Source organism: Athene noctua, chromosome 30, assembly GCF_965140245.1.
Source record: "Athene noctua chromosome 30, bAthNoc1.hap1.1, whole genome shotgun sequence".
NCBI classification, from domain to species: Eukaryota; Metazoa; Chordata; class Aves; order Strigiformes; family Strigidae; genus Athene; species Athene noctua.
This window is the reverse complement of record NC_134066.1, coordinates 1,359,432-1,381,098: the sequence shown is the minus strand read 5'-3', so window position 1 is coordinate 1,381,098 and position 21,667 is coordinate 1,359,432. Positions and strand designations below refer to the sequence as shown.

Here is a 21,667-nt window from a genome sequence, read left to right as displayed (position 1 = left end):
AAAACAAAACAAAACAAAAAAAAACCCAAACAAACCCCCAAAAACCACTTTTTGGGTGTTATTACATCGGCCACCGGATTTTTAAAAAACATTCCCCCCCCCCCCCCCCCCCAAATTAATATATAGCACAGACGTGACAAGATCAAACAGTCTTGACAGGGAGAATTATTGCCAGTTGGGGGGGGGGGGCGCCCCCCGATTCTGTGAGACCCCCCCCAACACCCCCCACCCCCCCTGCTGCATAGATGACCGGCCGCAGCCCCCCCCCCCCCCCCCCGAGATTAAGGGGTGACAGTGGGTTAAAGCTGGGGGCTGGGGGAAGCCTTGGGGACAGTCCTGACACCCCAATTCCCCGCGTCCCCCCCCCTCCGTGCCCCGTAACCCCTTGGGGGGGGGATATAAAAGTCTGGGGGGGGTGGGAGGGGTGCGGGGGGTTGTCCCCAGCCTGTCACCCCCTTATCAAGGCACGTTTTTATGTGTGTGTACCCCCCCCCGCCCCAGGAATGGCTGGAGGTGTTTTGGGGGGCTGCTGGGGGTGGTTTTTTGTTTTTTTTTTTGGGGGGGGGGGGCTATGGGGTGCAGGGAGCAGGGGAGGGACCCGGGTGCCGCAGAGCTGAAACGGGGACGCTCGGGTCCAGCTGCACCCCCCCCTCCCTTCCAATAATCCTCCAAACCCCCCCAAAACACACCCCAACCATCCTCGGGGTCCCCCAGGACCCCCCCCCAAAGTTGTCTGTGTGTTCCCCCCCCCCCCCCCCCCTCCCTCCCGGCCGCGTTTCCATAGGAAAATTAAGCTCCATCAGGGACAACGGGGAATGTCACCGGGGGGGGGACACACACACAGAGGACACCCCAAAACCCCACAGCAGAGCCCGTCCCCTCGGTGAGGTTTTGGGGGGGGGTGGGGGGGGGTTTGGCACTTGATTCCCGCTTGGCACAGGGGGGGCCGGGACGGAGCAGAGCCAGCGAGGAGGAAGGGGGGGGGTGTCAGGGAGGGAGCGGGGGGGGGGGTGTGTCTCAGAGACCCTCAAATTATGGGGTAAGGGGAAAAAAAATGAATAAAAATCAACGATTAAATTAAAAAAAAAAAATTCCTGTATTCTACCAATTCTCTGTAGCTTCCAGTATCAAGGGGGGGGGAGGACGGGGGGGGGGAGACGGACACGACGTGCTGGGGAACTCATAGTGCTTCACAGATTATTAAAATACAAATGCTTAAAGTTTCCTATATAAAAATATACAAATGCAAAAATATATATCGAGAGAGAGAGAGAGAGCGGAAAGATCGGCCGGAGGAATCGCCACGCTCGCCACCTCCCTCCCTGCAGAGCTTTTTCTTTTATTTTTTCTTTTTTTTTTTTTTTTTTTTTTTAAAAAAAAAAAAAAAAAAAAAGGTAAAAAAACACCTTCGAGCTTTCACAGTTTGGCTGGTTCAGCCCCGGGGGTGGGGTGTCCCTGGTGTGGATTTGGGGGTTTTGTCACCGTTGGGAAGCATCTGAGTGTGGGATTCTGGAGAAAATTCCACCCCGGGGGGGTGGGGGGGCAGCTGGTTTCCTTCCCCCCCCCCGTGTCCAAAGGCTTTTCCAGCCCATCGGAACCATTTCGGCCCTGAGCCAGCATCTCCCTTCTCGGTGGTCCCAGGGGGAATTTTCTGGTTCTCCTCAGGCAGGAAAAAAAAAAAAAATAATCAAAATGTTTTTAGAAATTTTTACAGCAAAAACAGCCCCCCCCTCCACGCCCCCCCGCCCCACGCCTCGTGTTCGGGTGGGGAGGGAGGAAGACGCTGCCGGCAGGTGGGATTTGGGGAGCTGAGATCAAACTCGGGGGCACCTGCTCCCCCCCCCCCCCCCAAAGCAAAGGGGGTACATGTGACAAAATGGGGGTGCCCCCACATCTCCGAGCCCCCACTATCAGCTCAACACCCCCCCAGCTCCACACTGGGGTTGGTTTTTATCGTGTGTGTGTGTCCCCCCCCCACCTCACCCCGGGGGTTGATCCTGTGCCCTAAGCTCTCTGAGCCTCCCGGCGGGGTGCTCTCCTCTCCAGCTCAGACCCCACTTTGGGCTCGTCTCACCCCAAAATTTCTCCTCGAAACCAAGGATTTCACCCAACAGCTCTACGCTGCCTTCAAGGGGGGGGGACACGGGGGGACGGTTGGGGTTCACGTCCCACCGCTGCCTTGTTTTGGGGACGAAACGAAGCTGCCCCGCGCGCTCTGAGTCACCCTGAGACAAATCCCCCCAACACCAGATATTGGGGGGACACACACACACACGGTGCTGGGCTCCCCCCCCCCCCCAGACTCCTTCCTGCGGGGGGGGCTCCTGTTCACAGCCGGAGGGGAAAGGGCAGCTGCTGTCTGGGCTGGAGCAGGAAGAGGAGGGTGTGGGAGGAAGAACGGAAGAGAACCGAATCGTCCCAGGGTGGGGAAATCTGGGTAGCGGAAAAACAAACGGGTTTTCCCTGAACCGTCCCCATTTCCAACACCCTTTTTTTTTTTTTTTTTTTTTTTAGGAGGAAGCACAAGGAGCCACCTCCAGCAGCGTCACGGCAAAACCCAGAAGTGACAAGCCTGTGTCCCCTCCATGCTTCACCCTCATCACCGGCACCAATCCGGGGTGGAAAAGTGCCGTTTCCCGCTGACCCGCTCCGGAGGTGCTGATTTTTCACAATTATTATTATTCTTAAGACCAACAATGGTCAAAAAAAATAGATTTTTTTTTTCGCTCCCCAAGCCGTGTCCCACCGTAAGCCCAAGGCACAGGGTCCCAGACCCTCTGAGTGAACCTGCACAAAACCCCCTTTACGACTCGATTCCAGGTGGGGAGTCGCCGCTGAGCCCCGCCAGAGCGCGGCTGCGAAAAGCCGGAGGAAAAAAAAAAAAAAAAAAAAAAAGGATCTTTGTACAAAAAAAAAAAAAAAAAAAAGATGGTTGGAAAAAAAAAAAAAAAATCAAGATCAAAAAAAGTCCAGTGAAGGGCAGGGAGAGGGGCAGCTCTTTTTACAAGGCGGAGGAGGGGGAGGGAAAAGGAAGAAAAAAAAAAAAAGCAAAACCTCACCCAAATAATTACAAAGGAATTAAAGAACAACCTAAAAGCAAAGCGTACAAAAAAGACCGGGGGGGGTTGGGGTGGTTTTTTTTCCTTTAAGATTACAATGTAAAATGTAATATAAGGTCTCAAGGACAGCTCAGGCTCTGGCCAAACTGCCCCAGAGGGTCAACCTGCTCCAAGATAAGGCATCAAAGAGACCAAGCCATGGTCGCAGCAACATCTCTCCTCTCTCAAACGAACACATTTTATATTTTTATATATATAATAATAATATAGAATCTTTTTTCCTTTTTTTTCTTTTTTTTTTTTTTGATTTTTTTTTCTGATTTGCTTTTTTGTGGTTTTTTTTTTTGTTGTTTGTTTTGTTTTTGCTAAAAAGTATTTCAAGAATCGTATACTTTTAAACCAAGGCATGATGGCGTCGAAGGCTAGCTACGGAGGGGCAGATGGATCTCAGGGAGGGGAGTGGAGGGAGGGAGGGCATGGGGGAACAAAAAAAAAATAAAATAAAAATAATAAGGTCAAGCCGAAATTAAAAAATATATATATAGCTCTGGCCTTCGTGTGTGGTCACCGGGCCCCGGAGGTCGGACAGCTCAAGGAGGGCTGCGATCCCAGGGAAGAGGAGCTGGGCTTTAGTGCTGGAGGGTGACAAGGGACGTCGCCCTCGTGGTGAAAATAGCTCCCGGCTCCGTCTCCGCTCGCCTCTGGGCCCCGTGCGCCCGGCGCCGCCGTGTCGCCCGCCGGTGCCCGCATCCCGCGTCGCCCTCAGAACCCGTTGCCGCTGATGTTGATGGACTGGAGGTCGGCCACTTGCATCACGTTGATGCCGCTGCTGGCCAGGCGGGCGATGCCCTCGGGGCAGATGGCTTCCATGGCCACCATGTTGGTGGTGATGAGGGCCGAGGGGGTGGCCCCGCCGTTCCCCTCCGCCGAGGCCCCCGTGTCCATGGGGACGGCGGAGACGTTCATGGCCACGTTGTTGGCCGCGCCTCCCTTCTTGTTCTGGTGGGTCTTGATGTGCTTAGAGAGGTGGTCGCTCCGCATGAAGCGTTTGGGGCACTCCGGGCAGGCGAATTTCTTCTCCCCTGGAAAAAAATAAAAAAGGGAGAGGGGGGGGTCAGGCTACGGCTGGGCCAGTTCCCCCCGCCCTGCCGAAGCCAGTGAAAAGGTGACAGACACCGGGGGGAATCCCAGAATCATCCGGGCTGGAAAAGCCCCTGAAGCTCCTCCAGCCCAAGCATGACCCTCCCCCTGACCCCCCCCAACTGCCCCAGATCCCTCAGCGCTGGCTCAGCCCGACTCTTCAACCCCCCCAGGGATCCCAGGGACTCCCCCCTGCCCTGGGCAGCCCATTCCAACGCCCAACAGCCCCTTCTGCACAGAAATCCTTCCTCAGAGCCAGCCTGACCCTGCCCTGGGCAGCTTGAGGCCATTCCCTCGGGGCCTGGCGCTGGGGCCTTGGCTCCAGAGACTCACCCCCCCTCTCTGCCCCCTCCTGGCAGGGAGTTGCAGAGGGCCAGGAGGTCTCCCCTCAGCCTCCTCTTCTCCAGACTGAACCCCCCCAGTTCCCCCAGCCGCTCCCCAGCAGACCTGTGCTCCAGACCCTGCCCCAGCTCCGTTGCCCTTCTCTGGCCACGCTCGAGTCATTCAATGGCCTTTTTGGGGTGAGGGGCCCAAAACTGCACCCAGGAATCGAGGGGCGGCCTCCCCAGTGCCGAGCCCAGGGCTCAGATCCCTTCCCTGTCCCTGTGGCCACGCCAGGGCTGGTACAAGCCAGGATGCCATTGCCCTCCTTGGCCCCCTGGGCACACTCTGGCTCATTCTCACCCCCCAGCCCCTCTCTGACCGGCAGCTCTCCAGCCACTCCTCCCCAGGCCTGTAGCCCTGCTGGGGGTTGCTGTGGCCCAAGGGCAGCCCCCGGCACTTGCCCTCAGTGAAACTCCCCCAGTTGGGCTCAGCCCAGCGCTCCAGCCTGCCCAGGTCTCTCTGCGGAGCCTCCCCACCCTCGAGCAGATCAACACTCCCACCCAGCTGGGTGTCATCTGCAAACGGACTGCGGGGGCACTCGATCCCCTCCTCTAGAGCATCAGTAAAGATGTTAAACAGGAGCGGCCCCAAAACCCTGCCCTGGGGGACAGCACTCGTGACAGGCCACCAACTGGATTTAACTCCCTTCCCCACAACTCTTGGGGAAGCAGCACCCCGAGTTCTACCTGTGTGCGTGCGCTTGTGCCGCTGCAGCTCGTCGCTCCGGGTGAAACGTTTCCCGCAGAGGATCCAGGTGCAGATGAAGGGTCGCTCCCCAGTGTGCCACCGCAGGTGAGCCCGCAGGTGCGAGGTTTTGCCATACACCTTCCCGCAGCCCGGGATGTGGCAGATGTGTTGCTTTTTTTTACCTGGATCCCCAGAGCCCCTGAAAGAGTCAAAAAGGCCATTGAATGACTCGAGCGTGGCCAGAGAAGGGCAACGGAGCTGGGGCAGGGTCTGGAGCACAGGTCTGCTGGGGAGCGGCTGGGGGAACTGGGGGGGTTCAGTCTGGAGAAGAGGAGGCTGAGGGGAGACCTCCTGGCCCTCTGCAACTCCCTGCCAGGAGGGGGCAGAGAGGGGGGTGAGTCTCTGGAGCCAAGGCCCCAGCGCCAGGCCCCGAGGGAATGGCCTCAAGCTGCCCAGGGCAGGGTCAGGCTGGCTCTGAGGAAGGATTTCTGTGCAGAAGGGGCTGTTGGGCGTTGGAATGGGCTGCCCAGGGCAGGGGGGAGTCCCCGGGATCCCTGGAGGGGTTGAAGAGTCGGGCTGAGCCAGCGCTGAGGGGTCTGGGGCAGTTGGGGGGGGTCAGGGGGAGGCTCATGCTCGGGCTGGAGGAGCTTCAGGGGCTTTTCCAACCCGGATGATTCTGGGATTCTGAGTCCAAGGGAAAGAGTTAAAACAACCCTGAAAGCTCCAGGTGACTGGAGGGAGGGAGAACGGGGCCAAGCGAGGTACTTTGGGGGTTCCATCCTGCTTGCGGGGGTTCGGAGGGCGCGTTGCCGGGTGGGGGGCGGAGCAGACTTACCTTCCCTCGCTGTCTTTGCAGTAGGGGCAGGTACACGCTTCCCTCCGCACTTTCCGTCCTTGCTGGGGCTGTGGGTCCGGGCTGGTTTCTCCTTCCTCCACAGCCGCGTTTTCATCTCCCAGCCCGTCTCCGCTCGTGCCGTGAAGACCCAGCTGAGCCCCGTGCTCGCCTGGAAGAAAACCCAGGAGGTTGGTTACTGCAGGTTCTTCAGCAGCAAAGCCCCGAGCAGCAGGAGGGAAGGGAGAGGGGCTTTCCCCGGCCTCTCCCCAGGCAGCCACAAAACCGGGAGGGTCTCAGCCCGACTGAGCTGTAGGAAGTTATTAATTCCAGCCTTCTCCCTCAGCTTTCCACAGGTTCCTCTATTTCTGAGCCCTGAAAATCCCCCACCAAGCTTTCCATAAAGCCCTGGGGCTCTCTCTGCTCTCCACAGCCCCCAGCAAAGGGGGATCCCCCCAGCTCCCCCACGCTGCCCCACATTTTGGTCGGTGTCCTCCGATTGCTGTCCGGAGGAGAGGTAAGAGCCGCATCTCTCAGGAAAACCAGCCCCACTCCAGCCACCTGCCAACTATTTCAGCTATTTCAGCACAGAAACCAGAGGGAAAACATAAACCCGAGCAGCGCCGGCTGGCTTGCATCCGTGTCAGCAAGTGTCAAAACATCACCGAGGGAAACCCCGGCTTCTCCAAATCACACTGTGCTACCGACCTCACCGAGGTCCCTTCCCCCTCCTTGTTTTTTTGGGCTGAAAGAGGCTTTTTTCCCTTTTGAACCATCTCTCCAGCTTAAACTTGATGAAAACGATAATCCAGGAGCAAATCTACAGAGCAGATGCGAAGCCTCCTGCCAAACACCCCCCGCCAAACACCCCCCTCTCCCACAAAAAAAAAAAAAGAAAAAAAAAAAAAAGAAAAAAAAAAAGAAAAAAAAAAAAAGAAAAAAAAAAAGAAAAAAAAAAAAAGAAAAAAAAAAAAAAGAAAGGCAACGATAAATAAAGCAGGCTGGAAGACCGTGGTCTTCAGCAGCATCCATCAGTGAAGATATTATCGGCACGCGCTCACTGGTTAATTACTGCGATTACAGAAAGGGATATATTTATATATAAAGTTGAAAAATCATCTGGCGCTGCTCGGGGAAGGCGGTCCCTCCCTCTCTCGAGGAGCAATTCCCAATTATAAAAGCTGTCGGAACCGCAGGGTAGTGCTGACGAGCTCCCAAATGCAGACAAACATAAACCATTCGTAATGGGGGGGGGGGGGGGGGGGGAGGTCGAGGGGTAGGAAGTTTTTAAGCCTATCAGTTTTCATTGCCATTTTATTGCTCTACGCTTATGCTGTCATCTAATTGCTTCTCCAATAACCCCATCTACACTTCACAAGTGTTTTATTTCCCTTCAAGCTCCGCTGCTTGATTATTTTCCTGCTGAAAAGCCGGAGCGGGCGCAGAGTCGGCAGGCTGAGTAATCTCTTTTCAGCTGCAATTAACATATGCCAATAGGTCTAACGGCAGATTTAGAGCTGCGACGCTTCCGCTGGACGGGTGGCAGCATCCTTGGATGGCTATAAGCTGTGATTCAAGGCCAAAATTCACCTTTTTCTTACCAACTTCCTCGCAAGCAGGCAGCCAAGGTTGAGCTCACTGCCTGAGCGTGGTGGTGGTTGAACGGGGGGGCTGAGATAAAACACAAGCGGGTGTAAAAACACACACACGCTTGGCCCCAACAGCAAATGATGCTACGCTCTGCTGCTCTTTCCACAGGTTCTCTCCCACCGCTGGGAAACGAGGCAGTGTCAGGTTGAGTCTTCCCCAAAAACACCCATCCGGGGCCCTTCTTGATGCTGTTTATCAGCAGCTGCCTGGTTGGCTCCAGCGAGTTAACGCAAAGGACCGTGCCTGAAGGATGTTGGGATGTTGTGGGGACCAGGGTTCACTCCCTCCATCTCCTCTTCCCACTACCTGGAAGCTGCTTCTTAAACAGGGAGCACGAACATCACAAAGCTGCAGTTTCCAAAGCCGGGTTTTCCCCCCAAAAAACAGCCCACGGTGCTGCTGCCGGTGTCCTCCAGCGTCACGACGGGGCTGCAGGAGCCAAGGTCACTTCCCTGGCGTGGTGCCACCGGCGGTGCTCCCACAGGAGGCCAGCACAGCCCTTCTGAGCAGCCCTGCTGGGACAAGTACCGTCAGCAAAGTGCTGAAATTTCCTTTAAAAACCTGTTTTTGTCACCTAACAGCTTCTAGGTGGGAGGCAGCACACCCAGCACCTGCAGGAGAGGTGCTGGTGTCGAAGAAGGATAAACTTCAGACTTAGGCCGGCCCGCAACATCCGTTAGTGGCAGGCTGGGCTCTCTTCCTGCGGCCGGGAGGGTTTCACAACCCGGAGACAGCGAGGGGGGGAATGACGAAGAGTTTCTGGCAGCCCGCAGCCTTCGGTGGCCCCACGGCGGTGCTGTTACCAGCAGGTGTCAGTGGTGGCTTGGCAAAGCTCAGCCCAAGCTCAGGAAAGGACAAAAGCCACCAGAAATAAAGCTCTGGCTACTTGGGGCACTGGCCAGCTCTGGGCTGTGATGCCCAACAGCTCTGTGGTGGCGTTGCCAACGATCTGTGTGGCTGGTGGGGGGTTTATGTGAGTGGCCAGGCCGTGCTCCACATCTGGGCTTCCTCCGGTGCGAGGACCAGCTCCGATTTCACTCCTCGGGGCCACGGTGGCATCAGCAAGAGCTTCGCTTTCCCAGGCTGGAGCAGGCAAACAGGGAGGCTTGAAATTTGGGCTGTTCTGCCCCCGCCCCCCTCCCCAAGTTTGGGAGGGGTGTGGATTTCCTGGGAGAGGGCAGCCCGTTCGCCATGGAGACATCCAGAGCATCAAAGCCACGACCAGGAGAGAAGGAGGTTGCAGTCAAGGAAACGCAGCCTGACTCATCCGCTCGTCCCGTCTCTACTTACGTCACGCCCAAAAGATGCTGCAAATAACTCCAAGGACCGACACACTGGGACCAGTTGAGCCCCGGGATGGGGCTCCTGTGTGGTGGCAGCATTAATAACCACAACGGGGGTGGCTGTGGCTGCCTGGACACCGAGGCGGAGAGAAATACTGTGACAGCAACCAGGCTGGGTCTGACTGTTCAATGTCACTGGGCAGGAGGAGGGGAATTATTTGTTCCCCCTAAAGGGGACAATTTTGAGCCCTGCTTGGAAATGTTGGCTGGGCCCTCCCCTACCTCATCAGCAACATTCCTGTGCTCCCTGCAAAGTTTAGCAATTTTAGGACAAAACCTTTTCAGCTGCCACCCCCCAGCTCTTGCAACACATGTTTACAGTCTAAAACCAGCATGGAGGGAACCAGGGAGGGTTGGTTTGGTTGGTTTTTTTTTGTTTGGGTTTTTTTTTTTTTAGCTTTATAAGCCAACAACAGCTTGCGTTACAGCGACAGATTAGAGATTTCCCTGTCGCGTATGTGCTGTCCGGGGAGAGCTGCTGTAAAAAGGAAGGAGAAGACACACACACTCTCCCCAAAATACGTTTGGGAGGGGGAGACTCCAGCCCTGATGTCTTGGAATGGCTTCAATCTTCAAACATGCAAAAGCCTACGCATCATTTTATAGTCTGTTGGCATGTCATATGGAGGGGAAAAAAAAAAAAACCCAAATCCTCCTTCTGGTAATCTATGGCTCGCATCTAATTAAGTTATAAATAAATTACGGCAAGAGAAGACAGATCTTGTATGTACACGCTTCATTCTTCACATATCAGGACGCGCCGAAGTCTCCAGAATATTGCAGTTTCAGGAGAAAGCTTGGCGGAGAGAAACCAGCTGGATAATTTATGTTTATTATCTCCGCTAATATAGATTACTTCTAAGACTAAAGCTTTCATGAAGGCTGCCAAGCCCCTGGTCCATGCTCAGGTCATTGAAATCCTGAAAAAAAATTTATTAATAGAGCAAGGAGGGGGGGTTTAATCCTTGGAAAACCCTGGGGAGCAAAGGACTTGCCTGTGGGGACAGACGACAAGAGTTGACCTTGCTTTGCTGTGCCCGGCTCCTGTACCCGACCTGTCTTTGCTCCATCAGCATGGGGTGGGGGTACCTCCAAGACCCCCCCCTCCCAAGAAGAAGGGCAATTGTTTGCCGGCCTCACACAAAAAGGACCAAAGCGCCTGAGTCTTGGCATGCGACTTCTCTCAAGACAAGGTGTTTCTTGTCTTCTAACTGCTCATCGGAGGAAAAACGCTTCGATTTAGTCGTTTTATTTAGCAAACTAAAACGAGGTGAGAAATGCCCTGTGGATAGGAGAAAGGAGCATTTTTAGATCCACCCCAGCTGACCTCAGGAGAGGGGAAACAGACTCGATGTTCATTTTTACAGAGGATCTGGCAAAAAAACCCCCAACGGTTTCTTGTGCAAATTCTGCAACGTTGGCAGCTGCAAGTCTGCAGAGGAGGAAGAGGAGGGCGAGTCGTCACCACGCAGAGCAGGGCACGCATGACAAACCGATGTCACCTTCCAGACGCGACGAAAAGAGGCAAGAGGAAGTTTTAAGGTGAAAAGAAAGAAGAAGGAAGTTTTAAGGTGAAAAGAAAGGGCCGCGAAACCCATCAGCACGCAGCCACGGGGCTCCCTCAACCTCTTGGCACATCTCCACTCACAGGGGACGACAGACAGCAGGCATGAGCCTGACAAAAAAAAAAAAAAACCCAACACCCCAATCAAACCTTTCTAGCTCACAACTCAAGTTCTCCCCGCTTCCTCCTCCTCCTCTTTTATTTTGGCAGAGTCTGAAAGCCTGAGGTGGCAGCGAGCAGCGTTGCTGCTCTCCCCAAAACACACCACCACGCTCTGCTCCAGACAGATCAAAGACAATTAAGCTGCACTTGCTACACAAAGGAACAAAGTCGGTTTTGTAACGCAGTCCCCTCGATTTTTATCTCGTTTGATTTCCTCGCTAATTTGCAAAATGAGTTAATCTGCACTAGGAAGTCATTCATGTAAATTAGCCAAGCTCTTGCTCGGCGTTATGGACGGCGGCGCGGGGAGCGCGCGGTGCCCGGCTGCGTACCATGGTGCAGTTTTGAAGTCAGACTGAAGCACATTGTGTTTTAATCTGGAGTTTAATGACTTGAAAAAAAACACACGGCGAGTTGGGCGATATCCTTTAATTGTTGGAGGTTGCTGTGCGTCACAATAAATTACGCTTCCTTTGGAGAAGAAAAAAATAGGGATGGAGCTGACGGGTCAAGAGCGAGGTGGGCTGCAACGGCAGACGGAGCCGCATCCCCCCAGCCCCGTAATGTGCTGCGAAGCCACCTCGTCCAGTCTGCAAGATCCCTGACCCCCCCTCCCCATCCCAGCACTTGCTAAATACCTTTGTCATGCTGCAAACTACAGAATCCCAGAATCATCGAGGTTGGAGAAGCCCCCGAAGCTCCTCCAGCCCAAGCATGACCCTCCCCCTGACCCCCCCCAACTCCCCCAGATCCCTCAGCGCTGGCTCAGCCTGACTCTACAACCCCCCCAGGGATCCCGGGGACTCCCCCCCTGCCCTGGGCAGCCTATTCCAACGCCCAACAGCCCCTTCTGCACAGAAATCCTTCCTCAGAGCAAGTCTAAACCTTCCCTGGCACAATTTGAGGCCATTCCCTCTTGTCCTATCACTTACTACTTAGTTAAAAAGACTCATCCCCAGTTCACTGCAACCTCCTTTCAGGTAAAAAAAAAAAAACCCTGAAAACACAACTCTCCTCTCCCTTTTAATTCCAGTCTGGATAGCTGCAAAACCAGGGTGAAACCTCTAGTTCTGGCAAAGCTGTCACTGGGGGGGCCCTGCCAGGGTGAACCCTGGAGCACCTTTACCTCGTAGTACAGGAAGGTCCGACCCAAAAAAGAAATGGGGTTAGTTAAAAAGAGAAGTCCCTGACCGGAGGAGGAAAATACCCAGCTGAGAGGGGAGGGTGATCCCTGTCAGCACGGAGGAGGAGGGGAGCCCAGCCCCAAAGCACACCCAGGAGACGGGAAAAGCCCTGCAGGCATCCCCCCACACCTGAACCCCCCCGTATTCCTCCGGGCCAGCGCAGACAAGGGCGGATGTTTTTTCCGTCTCTAATCACGCCCCTCTGCAGAGAGGGGGGAGTTGGTGCCCGTATCACTCTGAGCATCTAACCCAGACGGGCTGCGCTGGGACCGGGCTGGACAGCAGGAGCCTCCCCACAGCGGGAGCCAGTGGCCTGACGCTCTGGAACGGAGCCACACTGAAACTACCCCCAGTCCTGGGGCCCCGGAGCCAGCTCCTGCGAGCCGGCGATAAAGACCACGCGAGGAGGAGGAGGAGGAGGAGGAGGAGGAGGCGGCAGCAGGGCTGAGGCCGGCACAGATAAAAGGAAAGGGAAGATCAGAGCCCGGCGAGACGGTCCGGAGCCAGGCGAGGAAACTCTTCTGTGAGGAGTCACGGGGTGCGCAGCACCCAACCAGTCCAACCAGCGCCGCTGCCAACGCGCTCCCATTCCCGGGCAGGTGAGCCCCGGCCTCGAGGAGGAGGAGGAGGAGGAGGGCTGCCCCACAGAGCCCCAGACCCAACTTTGCACAGGGCACAACCTCACCAGGACGAAGCTGCATGGCAGCAACACAGACTCTATATCGGGATCACTCCCTTTTCCCAAGCAGACCCGGAATCTCTTGGGATTTGTGTAATTTTTTTTTCAGTAAACCACTCTCTCTATTACAGCAAGGAGAGAGGTCAGCCAAGGAAGCTGGGAGGGTATTTAAAGTCCAGCCCAGCTAGAGTTTAGAGAAGGAAATTTCACAATACAATTATTTTCTGACGTGATGTCATGGGCGTAATGAAACAAACAATTACGGCGCGTTAAGGAGAGATCCTGTCAGGGCTTGCTGGCCCGAGATTGATTCCGATTTTCCCCTCCCCTCCGCAGATGATGCCATGTGGATGTCTCATCAAGGCCCTGCTACAAAGCTTCCCTTAAAAACAGAAAATAGGAGACAATCAGGTCTTTGTGTCAGAGCCCCGACGGCTGGGAAGAGCCCTGTAAGAACAAAGTCGCAGCAGAGAGCTGGGGGATGCGTTTGATAAACAGATTTCAAAGGGTTACTTCCCCCACGAAGGCTGCTTTTTTTTTTTTTTTTCCCAAGGATGTCCTTGCTACGTCCCACTGCTCAATTTGACCCACACGCCTCCGTCCAAGCGACAGACAGAGCCCCCAAAGGGAGCTCGTCCTGCCCAAACACCCCTGGGAAGGGGCATGGCTGGGGGCGGCCCCATCTCCCCAGTCCCACCAGTGCTCCGGGCACCCTCCTGGCTCCATCGTCCCCTGGAATAAACCATCCTTTAGCACTCGCTAAAGGCCTCGGATGAGGGGGTTTAGCTCCAGCGTTGACCTCACGGGAAGCCACCGCCGGACGCCTGTTTACCCAGCACATACCTCAGCCAGGCAGGGCTCTTTATCTCCGAGGCACAGAGCTTGAAGCAGCAGGACTCTGCCAGGGACAGGTATGTGGGGCAGAGCCACTTCGCTGCCAAAACTAGACGGACGCGGAGCTAAAAAAAGTCCCTCTCCTCCTCCCTAAAGCTCGGTCAAAAGGGGAAGAGAAACCCCGGCCTCGCAAACTTCTGAAAATCGCCCCCAACCCGCTTGCCACAGAGCCTCCCTGTGAAGGGGCCTGGATGTCCTCCCCCCCGCCCCGCCGAGCAGGCCAGCACCGGGGTGACGTTGGGGTGACGCCGCTCTCCGGCATGAGGACCCAACCGTGGTGTCCGAGTGTTGCGACACCCATCCTTGCACTAGCACACCCACAGAACAGCACCCAAAAATCTCTTTTTCCTTCAGCCCACGGGCAGCCCTCCTTGCCCCCTCGCATGGGGAACGGGGGCACCCAAACCCTTGGCTGGGTTTTCGGGACGATGCCAGCTGAGGAAATCCCCTCCCCAGCTCCGTGGCTGCCTTCCCCTGGCAGCAGAGCCGGCTGCAAGGCCTGTTTGCCCACATACCAGCCCATTTTGGTCACAGACCTTCTCATGCCACGGGGCTAATTCACAGCCTGTCTAACGCCAAGGAGGAGGCAGCCTGCAAACCACCTAATTAATACAAACACAAGCTGAGTTCCATTCGCACAGAGCTCCGGGCTCTGCCTCACGCCCAGGAGCAAAAATCTGATTTTTAAAGACTTTTTTCAGGTGTCATTTTCTCCTGAGGGATCTTTCCCCTCGCTGCTTTGGCGAAAAGGAAAGGGAAAAGCAGAAAACTCATCAGCGACTCGCCCCCAGCCCTCCTGAGCGCTGAGAGCCACAGGCCAGAGGAGTCCCCCCGCTGTGTCCACGCACCAGAGCGGGGTTCAGGAGAGGGGACACTGACCTGGGTGTGACACCAGAGCGGCTGTCAGCCCCGAAGGAAGCTGAGCTGAGCTCTCTGTAGTAACTCAGCTAAAGCAGATTTGCAGGGAAGGGGTAGGAAAGGTGGTGGGTTGCGAGCTGGGGCGCACGCTCCGCTCCCGAACCCCCACGCCGTGCACCCCCTTCTCCCCGCCACACCATACCACATGGCAAAACCCAAAAGGCCGGGAAGACCAGCTGCCAGTCTCCCCTTGAAGCAAACCTGGGGTTTATTTTCCATTTGCTTCTCTGGGAAGCGAAGGAGCTTTTTCTACTGCAATAAAACCCTTCTCAACTCTTAGCCTCGAGCAGAAAGCGAGCGCAGAAAGTTCCAGCACATGTGGTGCGTGTTCGCAGAGCCGCCGGGGAGGCTCCTCATGGAAAATGTTCCAAAATTTGGACAACTGGCACAGTTAAGTTGCCATCAGAGAGCTGGGAGCGGGAGGGAGCTGCGCTCGCAGCCCCCCAACGCAGCAGAGGATGGCTCAGCTTTGTGGCACGGATGGAGACGATGCACCCAGTGCAGGGTCCCGGGGGGGTGCTCAGCACCCACCAGAGAGGGGCTGTTTGCAGGTGGCAGGGGGACAAACAGCCCCATCTAGAAAAAAACTCCTCCAGTTTGAAGTTAAACCACATAAATTGTGTGAACAGAGTAATGCCAGGAAGCTTGCTGTCCCTGTGGCAGCTGCGATCTCGTCCTAGGAGCCTAACTTAGGGTCCCATCGAGCTGGGATCCCCTCAAGCCCTTTGAAACCTGAACCCTGCTCTGTTTTTTTTAAATGCTAACGACATCAAAGCGTCGCCTGAACGTCACATCCTCTGAGCTAAGGAAGAGCGAGGCCCTCTCTTGGTGCAGCTGCCAGTGTTGGATGGTGAATTCGTCACCGTGGATCAAGAGCTATTAAAAAAAAAAAAAAAGGGGGAGGAGGCAGTGGCCACGGCTCCCCAGCGTGAGCATGTTGGATGGGTGGTCTCTGGAACGTTCCTCCCCGCTCCACCTCCGAGGGCAGAGCCAGGCACAAATACAGGAACTAGGAGTCACCCACGCGCTTCTCCAGCGCCTCCAAAACAAGCTCGTCTCGACGCAAACAGCCCTGCCAGGCCGCAGGGCGAGGGGATCCCGGCGCACCCGGGCGGGTGAAGACCAGAGGGACCCTCCACCACCTGCATTTCCACGTATAAAAGAGGTGACTTGCCATCAGCCCCCGCCCTCGCCACCGTGTGCTTTAGCACAAGCGGGTCTCTCCGCTCAGGGAAATCCAAGGATCAGGCTAATCCCGACTGCGGCGTGGTCTGTAATAAACCCGCGGACGCCTGCAAGCCAAGCTGCTGTAGCAACAGCCCAAAATAATGCTGCAAAACAACTCCGGGAGAGCAGCCGCCTCTTCTCGCGAGAAGGAAGCACGAGGAGTCAGATTGAGCAACATTTTTTTGCTGCCTCTCAGCTGTGACTAAATCTAGCAACTGCCTTTTTAGCGAGAGCCAGAACAAAAAAAAAAAAAAAAGAAAAAAAAAGAAAAACACTGGAAAAGCAAGAGGAGCTCCTTTCAGCACCGATTTCTTCCCCAGTGGGAGCTTACAGCCCCCTCGCCCAGGCAGGCTCGGCATTTCTGAGAGGAAGCTGAGCAGCCCCGAGCTCACACCGTGTCCACACGCCCTGCCACGGGCTGGTGGGAGCTTTTGGGAGACGCTGGGACTCATCCGGGGTGGGGGGGGGGGTCGGGGGGAAGCGAGCAGGGTGCCCCCACATCAGCCACGCACGCGGGGCCGTCTCGGCCACAATGAGATCACAGCGTCCCACACCAGCACCCAACTTTAGGCTAAATATACACTTAAAGAGCCCGTTCTTCCGCCTCTGCAAGGAAATTCCCCAGGGCTTTTTTTGTTTGTTTGTTTTCTAGGGGGAAGGCAGGGGGTTTTCAGCTATTCCCGAGTTTTATAATCCGTGGCTCTTTCTGTGGGTTTCCGTAGCCGAGGAGCTGAGCCGGACGCAGGTCCACACCCCAAACCCGACCCGAGACCCCCGCCCCGGATAGCTGTCAGGGCAGGACAGTGACCTGGCACAAAACCACGCTTCACTTTAGCATCTCACACAACATTCCCCTTCTCCTCCCCATGCACCTCCCCTGTTTCTTTTCACACAATCAGCCGCCCAAGAGTTAATTAGATCAGAAAGTCCCCAAAATGAGCTTCAGAGTCTTCTGGCCATCGGCAGAGGCTTAATACTTCCTTCATGGGGCCGCCAACTCTGTTTGGCATCGCTCAGACCCAGCTCCAGCCCTGGCATGGCTGTGCCAGCATCCCAAACCCCCAGACAGGGCACGGAGCCGGCTGCGTGCAGCCAAGCGACATGGTTTCGCCTTCAATTTCCTCTGCCCAGCTATGGAAAAGGAACCGAGAGAAACCAACTTACCGGCAGTGTTTGCTATGGCCAGAGGCAGCCCTTGCAGCTGATGCACCTGGATCCCAGACGCTCCCAAGGCACTGAGGTTAATAGTCTGGAGGCCGGGCATGGAGGAGAGCTGGGCAGCGTTGACAGTGACAGTGCCACTGGGGAGTGAGGCGATGGGGGTGAGCGTGGTGCTGGTGCTGCCCGTCTGCCCCAGCGACACTCCCTGCATGGGGGCCAAGGTGATTGTCTGGGCCTGGGGGTTTTGAACCTGAAGGTTTTGGAGCTGGATGGTTTGCCAGCTGACCTGCCCGTTGGGACCCACCGTAGGCGTTCGGATGATGATGGGCCCGGAGTTGGGGACAGCTTGGAGCTGCAGGTTCTGCAGGGCGTCCTGCGAGATGGCTTGAGTGGCAAAGGTCTGGCCAGAGAGCGGGGTGGTCTGGAGGGCTTGGATCGCCTGCCCTCCTTGGACTAGCTGCGGCTGGATCAGGATCTGCTGCTGCTGCTGTGATTGCTGACTCTGATCCCCCTCTTTCTGCTGGCCCGGCTGCAAAGCCACCCCAGAAACTTGGCTCTGCAGAGAGTCCGAGCTCTGGACACTGCTGACCCTCTGGGGTGTCTGCGCCTGGACGTTGGTTCCCACCGTCGCGCTAGTGGAAAAATTCATGATGCCCATGTTACTGGTGGTGGTGGTGGTGGAGTAGCTGTTGGCGTTGGTAAAAAAGGCGCCGGAACTAGCGTGAGACGTGGCCGTGTTGGTGGAACTGATGGCAGCACCCGAGGTGGCCGGCTGGGAGCTGCTGTCCGGAGAGCCAGAGCTGCTCAACGTGACCGTCTGAGAGGTGGGAGCCAGGCTGGCGGCCACGCTGTTGACAGGCAGCAAGGTGATGTTGCCATTGAGAGCCACGGGGACGTTGGCCACGTACTGGGTTTGCCCTGAGAGGGTGTTGTTGGTCAAGCCCACGCCCTGGATGGGGACGGCCTGCTGCAGCAGGTTTGGCATGGCGATGAGGTTACTCGTCCCCGCTCGGCTCGTTATGATCTGCTGGTTCGTGCCGGGGATGATCTGGAGTTGACCAGAGGCATCCTGCTGCACATTGACTTGGGCTGGGGTGGTGGCAAACTGGAGCTGCTGCCCATCGATGGTTTGGAATTGGGGAATGACCTGGTACTGGATATTTGGGATAACTCCCGGCAGGCCCGTGAGCACCTGCTGGTTCTGCAAGTTGGAAGCGGTCGTGACCACGTACTGCCCCGCGCTCACGGGTCGGCTTTTGGAGGCGTCTCCGCCGTTGCTGCCGTTGCTGCCCTGTTCCTTGGAGGCTGTGGGCGTGCTGGAGCCGGCAGAAATGATTTGCCAGCCGTTAGCGGACTGGGCGATCTGAGCGGCGGCGGCTGTGAGGTCCAGCTCGCCGCTCCCGCCTTGCTGGCCCTGGGAGCTGTTGGAATTCTCGTTGGGAGACTCGATCCTGCTGCAGGTGGCTGCCAGCAGAGCCAGCGGGGAAGGCTGAGATTCCTGGGAAGGAGAGGAGGAGTTAAAGGACGTGGGAGGCGGCCCGATGGGCAGGCCAAAAATAAGATTAAAAAAAAAAAAAAAAAAGGAGGGGGGGATAATTAAAAGAGAAAGCAGGGAGGAGCGTACTTAGAAAAGATAAACACTCCTTCCTGAGAAAACCCACCCACAGCCGGAAAAATACAACTGCCAGACACAGGACTGTCAGGCCGGGACAGACTGAACCCACAGGGAAAAACCCTCCGGGAGGGAGGAAAGGGGAGGGAGTCTGCATGTAAAAGGGAAGGAGGCGTCTCCTCCGCCCCAAAGGGGGCAAATTGCCCTGCAGGAGAACAACTCTGGGGGAAGTACAGTCGCCCCTGGGAACCTCGACCTGGCAAAGGGCCAGTCGGGGCTGTGGTGTCCCGGGGGAACTGTCAGGTTTTTGAGGGCACCCTGCAGAGCTGGGGGAGGAGGGGAAGCTACGGGCTGTCAGGGCCTTTGGCAGCGTGACCATCCCCCGGCACGCACTCACCCTCCTCTTCCTCTCCCGGGGGAGAGGAGCCGGCGTAACGCTCGGCTGGGCCAAACAAACACATCGGCCCGGCCCTGGACTTTGCCACGGGGACAACGAGTTCCCTGGGGCGAGAGGCGCCGGCTTGGGGCTGTTGCTCCCTCCCTGCACTCACCTGGCCCTCCCCGCTGCCCGTGCTGCTGTTGCTGCTGGCATCTCCTTCGCCCTTCTCGGGCTTCACTGGCGCCATCTCCTCGGGACTCTCTTGGTCTGCACGGGCGGGAAACGACAGCGGGAATTAAAGACATTTTGGGGCAGAAAAGGGGGATCGGGAGTGCGAGGACACACAGGGAGTCACGGGAGGGCTGGGCAGAGCGGGGGGGCACGGAACGCTGCCAGGCACTCGGGGTTGGGGGGGGGTGGACCGTGCGCTGCCCAGGCACCGGCGCGGAGGGGCTGGGAACCGGCGGGAGCTGCCAAAGGGGAGCTGGCAGCGGGACAGGCGGGGGAGGACCCGGCCCTGCTCCAGGGCCCAGCTCCTCCCTACCCGCTCGGGACACTCCCTGGCCCCCGTCGAGGTCCTCCCCGGGCCTCCCCTTTGCCGTCCCCACTATCCCGGAGCACACCTCCCGCCCCGGCCCTCCGTGGATCCACCCCGGCAGCTCTCTCCCTGCCCTGCCCACGGGATTCCCCGCCGTGGAACCAGCCCACGGGGCTCCCCAGGCCGGAGCTCCCCCATCCGTGCTCCCTCTGACCCCCACCACACGGAGGGGGGGGGTCTGTGTGCATGTCCGTGTGTCCCTGCTCCCCCCAAATCCCTCCTCATCCGCCCCCCCGGCCGAGGGCCCCTCATTCCTGCCCGCACCCCCAGCACCCCTTTACCAGGGTCCCCTCCAGCCCCCCAGCATCGCTTCCGTGCACTATCACCCCCCCCCCCCGCCCCGAAACACACCCAGCAGGTCACACCTTCCCCACGGCTCCCCCCCCGCACGCATCCGCCCTCGCAAGGCGCCTTCCTCGGGGGCTGTGGGGAAGCGCCCCCCCCCTCCGCTCCGGTACCTGCTCTACAGCCGCCCCCCCCCCGCCCAGGCCTACACCCTCCCCCCGCAAAAATCCTCCTCCCCGCGCCCGATCCCCCGGGATCCTCCGTCACCCCCCTCCTCGCCGGTTCACCCCCCCCCGCCTCGATTACCGGGGCCTCCCCCATCCCGCTCGCCCACATCCCGCTCCCCCCCCCCCCCCCCCCTCCGCCGCCGCCGCCTTCGCCCCCTCCTCCGCTCCCAGCCCGGCCCGGCCCGGCCGCCGGGTCCCTCCCCCGAGGCCTTCCCCCTCCCCCGGGTCCCTCCCCCGGCAGGTCCCCCCGGCGCGGCGAGGCGAGGCGAGGCCCGGCCCGGCGGGGCCCGGCCCGGCTGTGGGGCGGGGCCGCCTCTGGCCCCTCCGAGCGGGCGGGCGCCGTCGTCTGCGTGTGCCTGGGCGGCCGTGCGCCCCTCGCCCCCCTCCCGCCGGCGCGGCGGGCCCGTCCTTACCGCTCATGGTGGCCGGGGGGGGCGAGCCCGAGCGGCGGCGGGGCGGGGGGGAGGAGGGGCGGGCGCGCCCGGCTCGCTGACGAGGCGGCCTAACCCCGCCGGTGACCGCCAAGGGGCTGCCGAGGGAGGGAGCCGCGCGCCGCGGCCCCGGCCCCGCGGCCCGCCCCCTCCGCCGCGCCCGCCAATGGGACGCCGCCGCGGGCGGGCGAGTGACGGCCGGAGTGGCCATTGGGAAGCGAGGGCGGGCCGGCGAAGGGGGGAGGCAGGCGGGAGGGGCGCCGCCCCCGCCGCCCCGCCCCGTGGGGGAGGGGGAGCGCGGAGGACGGTGGCCAATGGGGGAGCGGGGGGGGCGGGCCGGCGGTGGCGGGGGCCAATCGGCGCCCGCGCGGGCTCGCAGGGAGACCCCGTATGGGAGCGGCCGCGGCGGCGTGGGACGCGGCGTGATGGGCGTGCGCTTTCTCCAATAGGGAAGGGAAGGCGGGGAGGAGGGGTGACTGGCAGCGGGAGCCGCCAACCGGCCGCGCGGTTGTCGCCGCGGGGGAAGGCGGGCTCGCTCACTGACGGGCGCGCTGCCCAATCCTAGCTCGGAGGCGGTGGCCGCGGCGGAGCGCCGCGCCAATGAGAACGGCGAACCGTCTCAAACTGGCCAATAGGTGCCGCGAGGAGGCGGGGCGAGCGGCCGGGCTGCGCCCTTGGAGGGACGGCTTGGCGGCGCCGGGAATGTGGCGGAAAAGGCGCCATTTTGGTGATGGCTCCGCCCCGGCCGCGGCCGCCGCTTTGCCTGGAGCCGGGCGGCCCCGACCCCGGGCGGCGTCCCCGCGGTGGCCACTCCCGCTCGGTAACCCGGGCCGTGTCGCGATAGCGTCGCTCTTCACCCTCCCGGTCACCTTTTTCCTGTCACGAGCCACCTCCAGCCCTGTCGCGACAGCCGCCCTCCGCTATGACATGTCCTCACAGGCCCGCGGCGGGGCCTCGTCGCTGTGTAAACATCCGCGGTCACCACAGCTGGTCTTCGAGTCACTGTCATGACATGCCCCGCGTCCTGTCACAGCGCCCAGCCGTGCCATGACCGGGACTGTCACCGCCGCGACACCGCGGCCTCTCCCTGCCTCAGCCGGGAGCTCTTGGGGTCAACCCCGCTCTGGGAATGGGGGCGGGGGGCTGTTTTGAGGGGGTTCCACAGCGAAAAGCTGCTATTTTTACAAAAAAATAGGTTTTTTGAAGGCAAATGAGGTGTGAGGATCCCTGGGGGACGTGACCGTGTGTCCA

General features: G+C 58.5%; 1 protein-coding gene across 1 annotated transcript; it reads right to left on the bottom strand.

Annotated features, from left to right (window-relative positions):
* Positions 1–280: 280 nt before the first annotated feature.
* On the bottom strand, positions 281–20,481 carry SP1 (Sp1 transcription factor). The gene is made up of 6 exons (XM_074929504.1): positions 20,399–20,481; positions 19,048–19,142; positions 16,888–18,382; positions 6,106–6,274; positions 5,270–5,469; positions 281–4,141 (listed from the first exon to the last, which is right to left on the bottom strand). Exons 1-6 carry the CDS (start codon positions 20,403–20,405, stop codon positions 3,822–3,824), a joined length of 2,286 nt encoding a protein of 761 aa, XP_074785605.1. The 5' UTR covers positions 20,406–20,481; the 3' UTR covers positions 281–3,821.
* Positions 20,482–21,667: the final 1,186 nt, after the last annotated feature.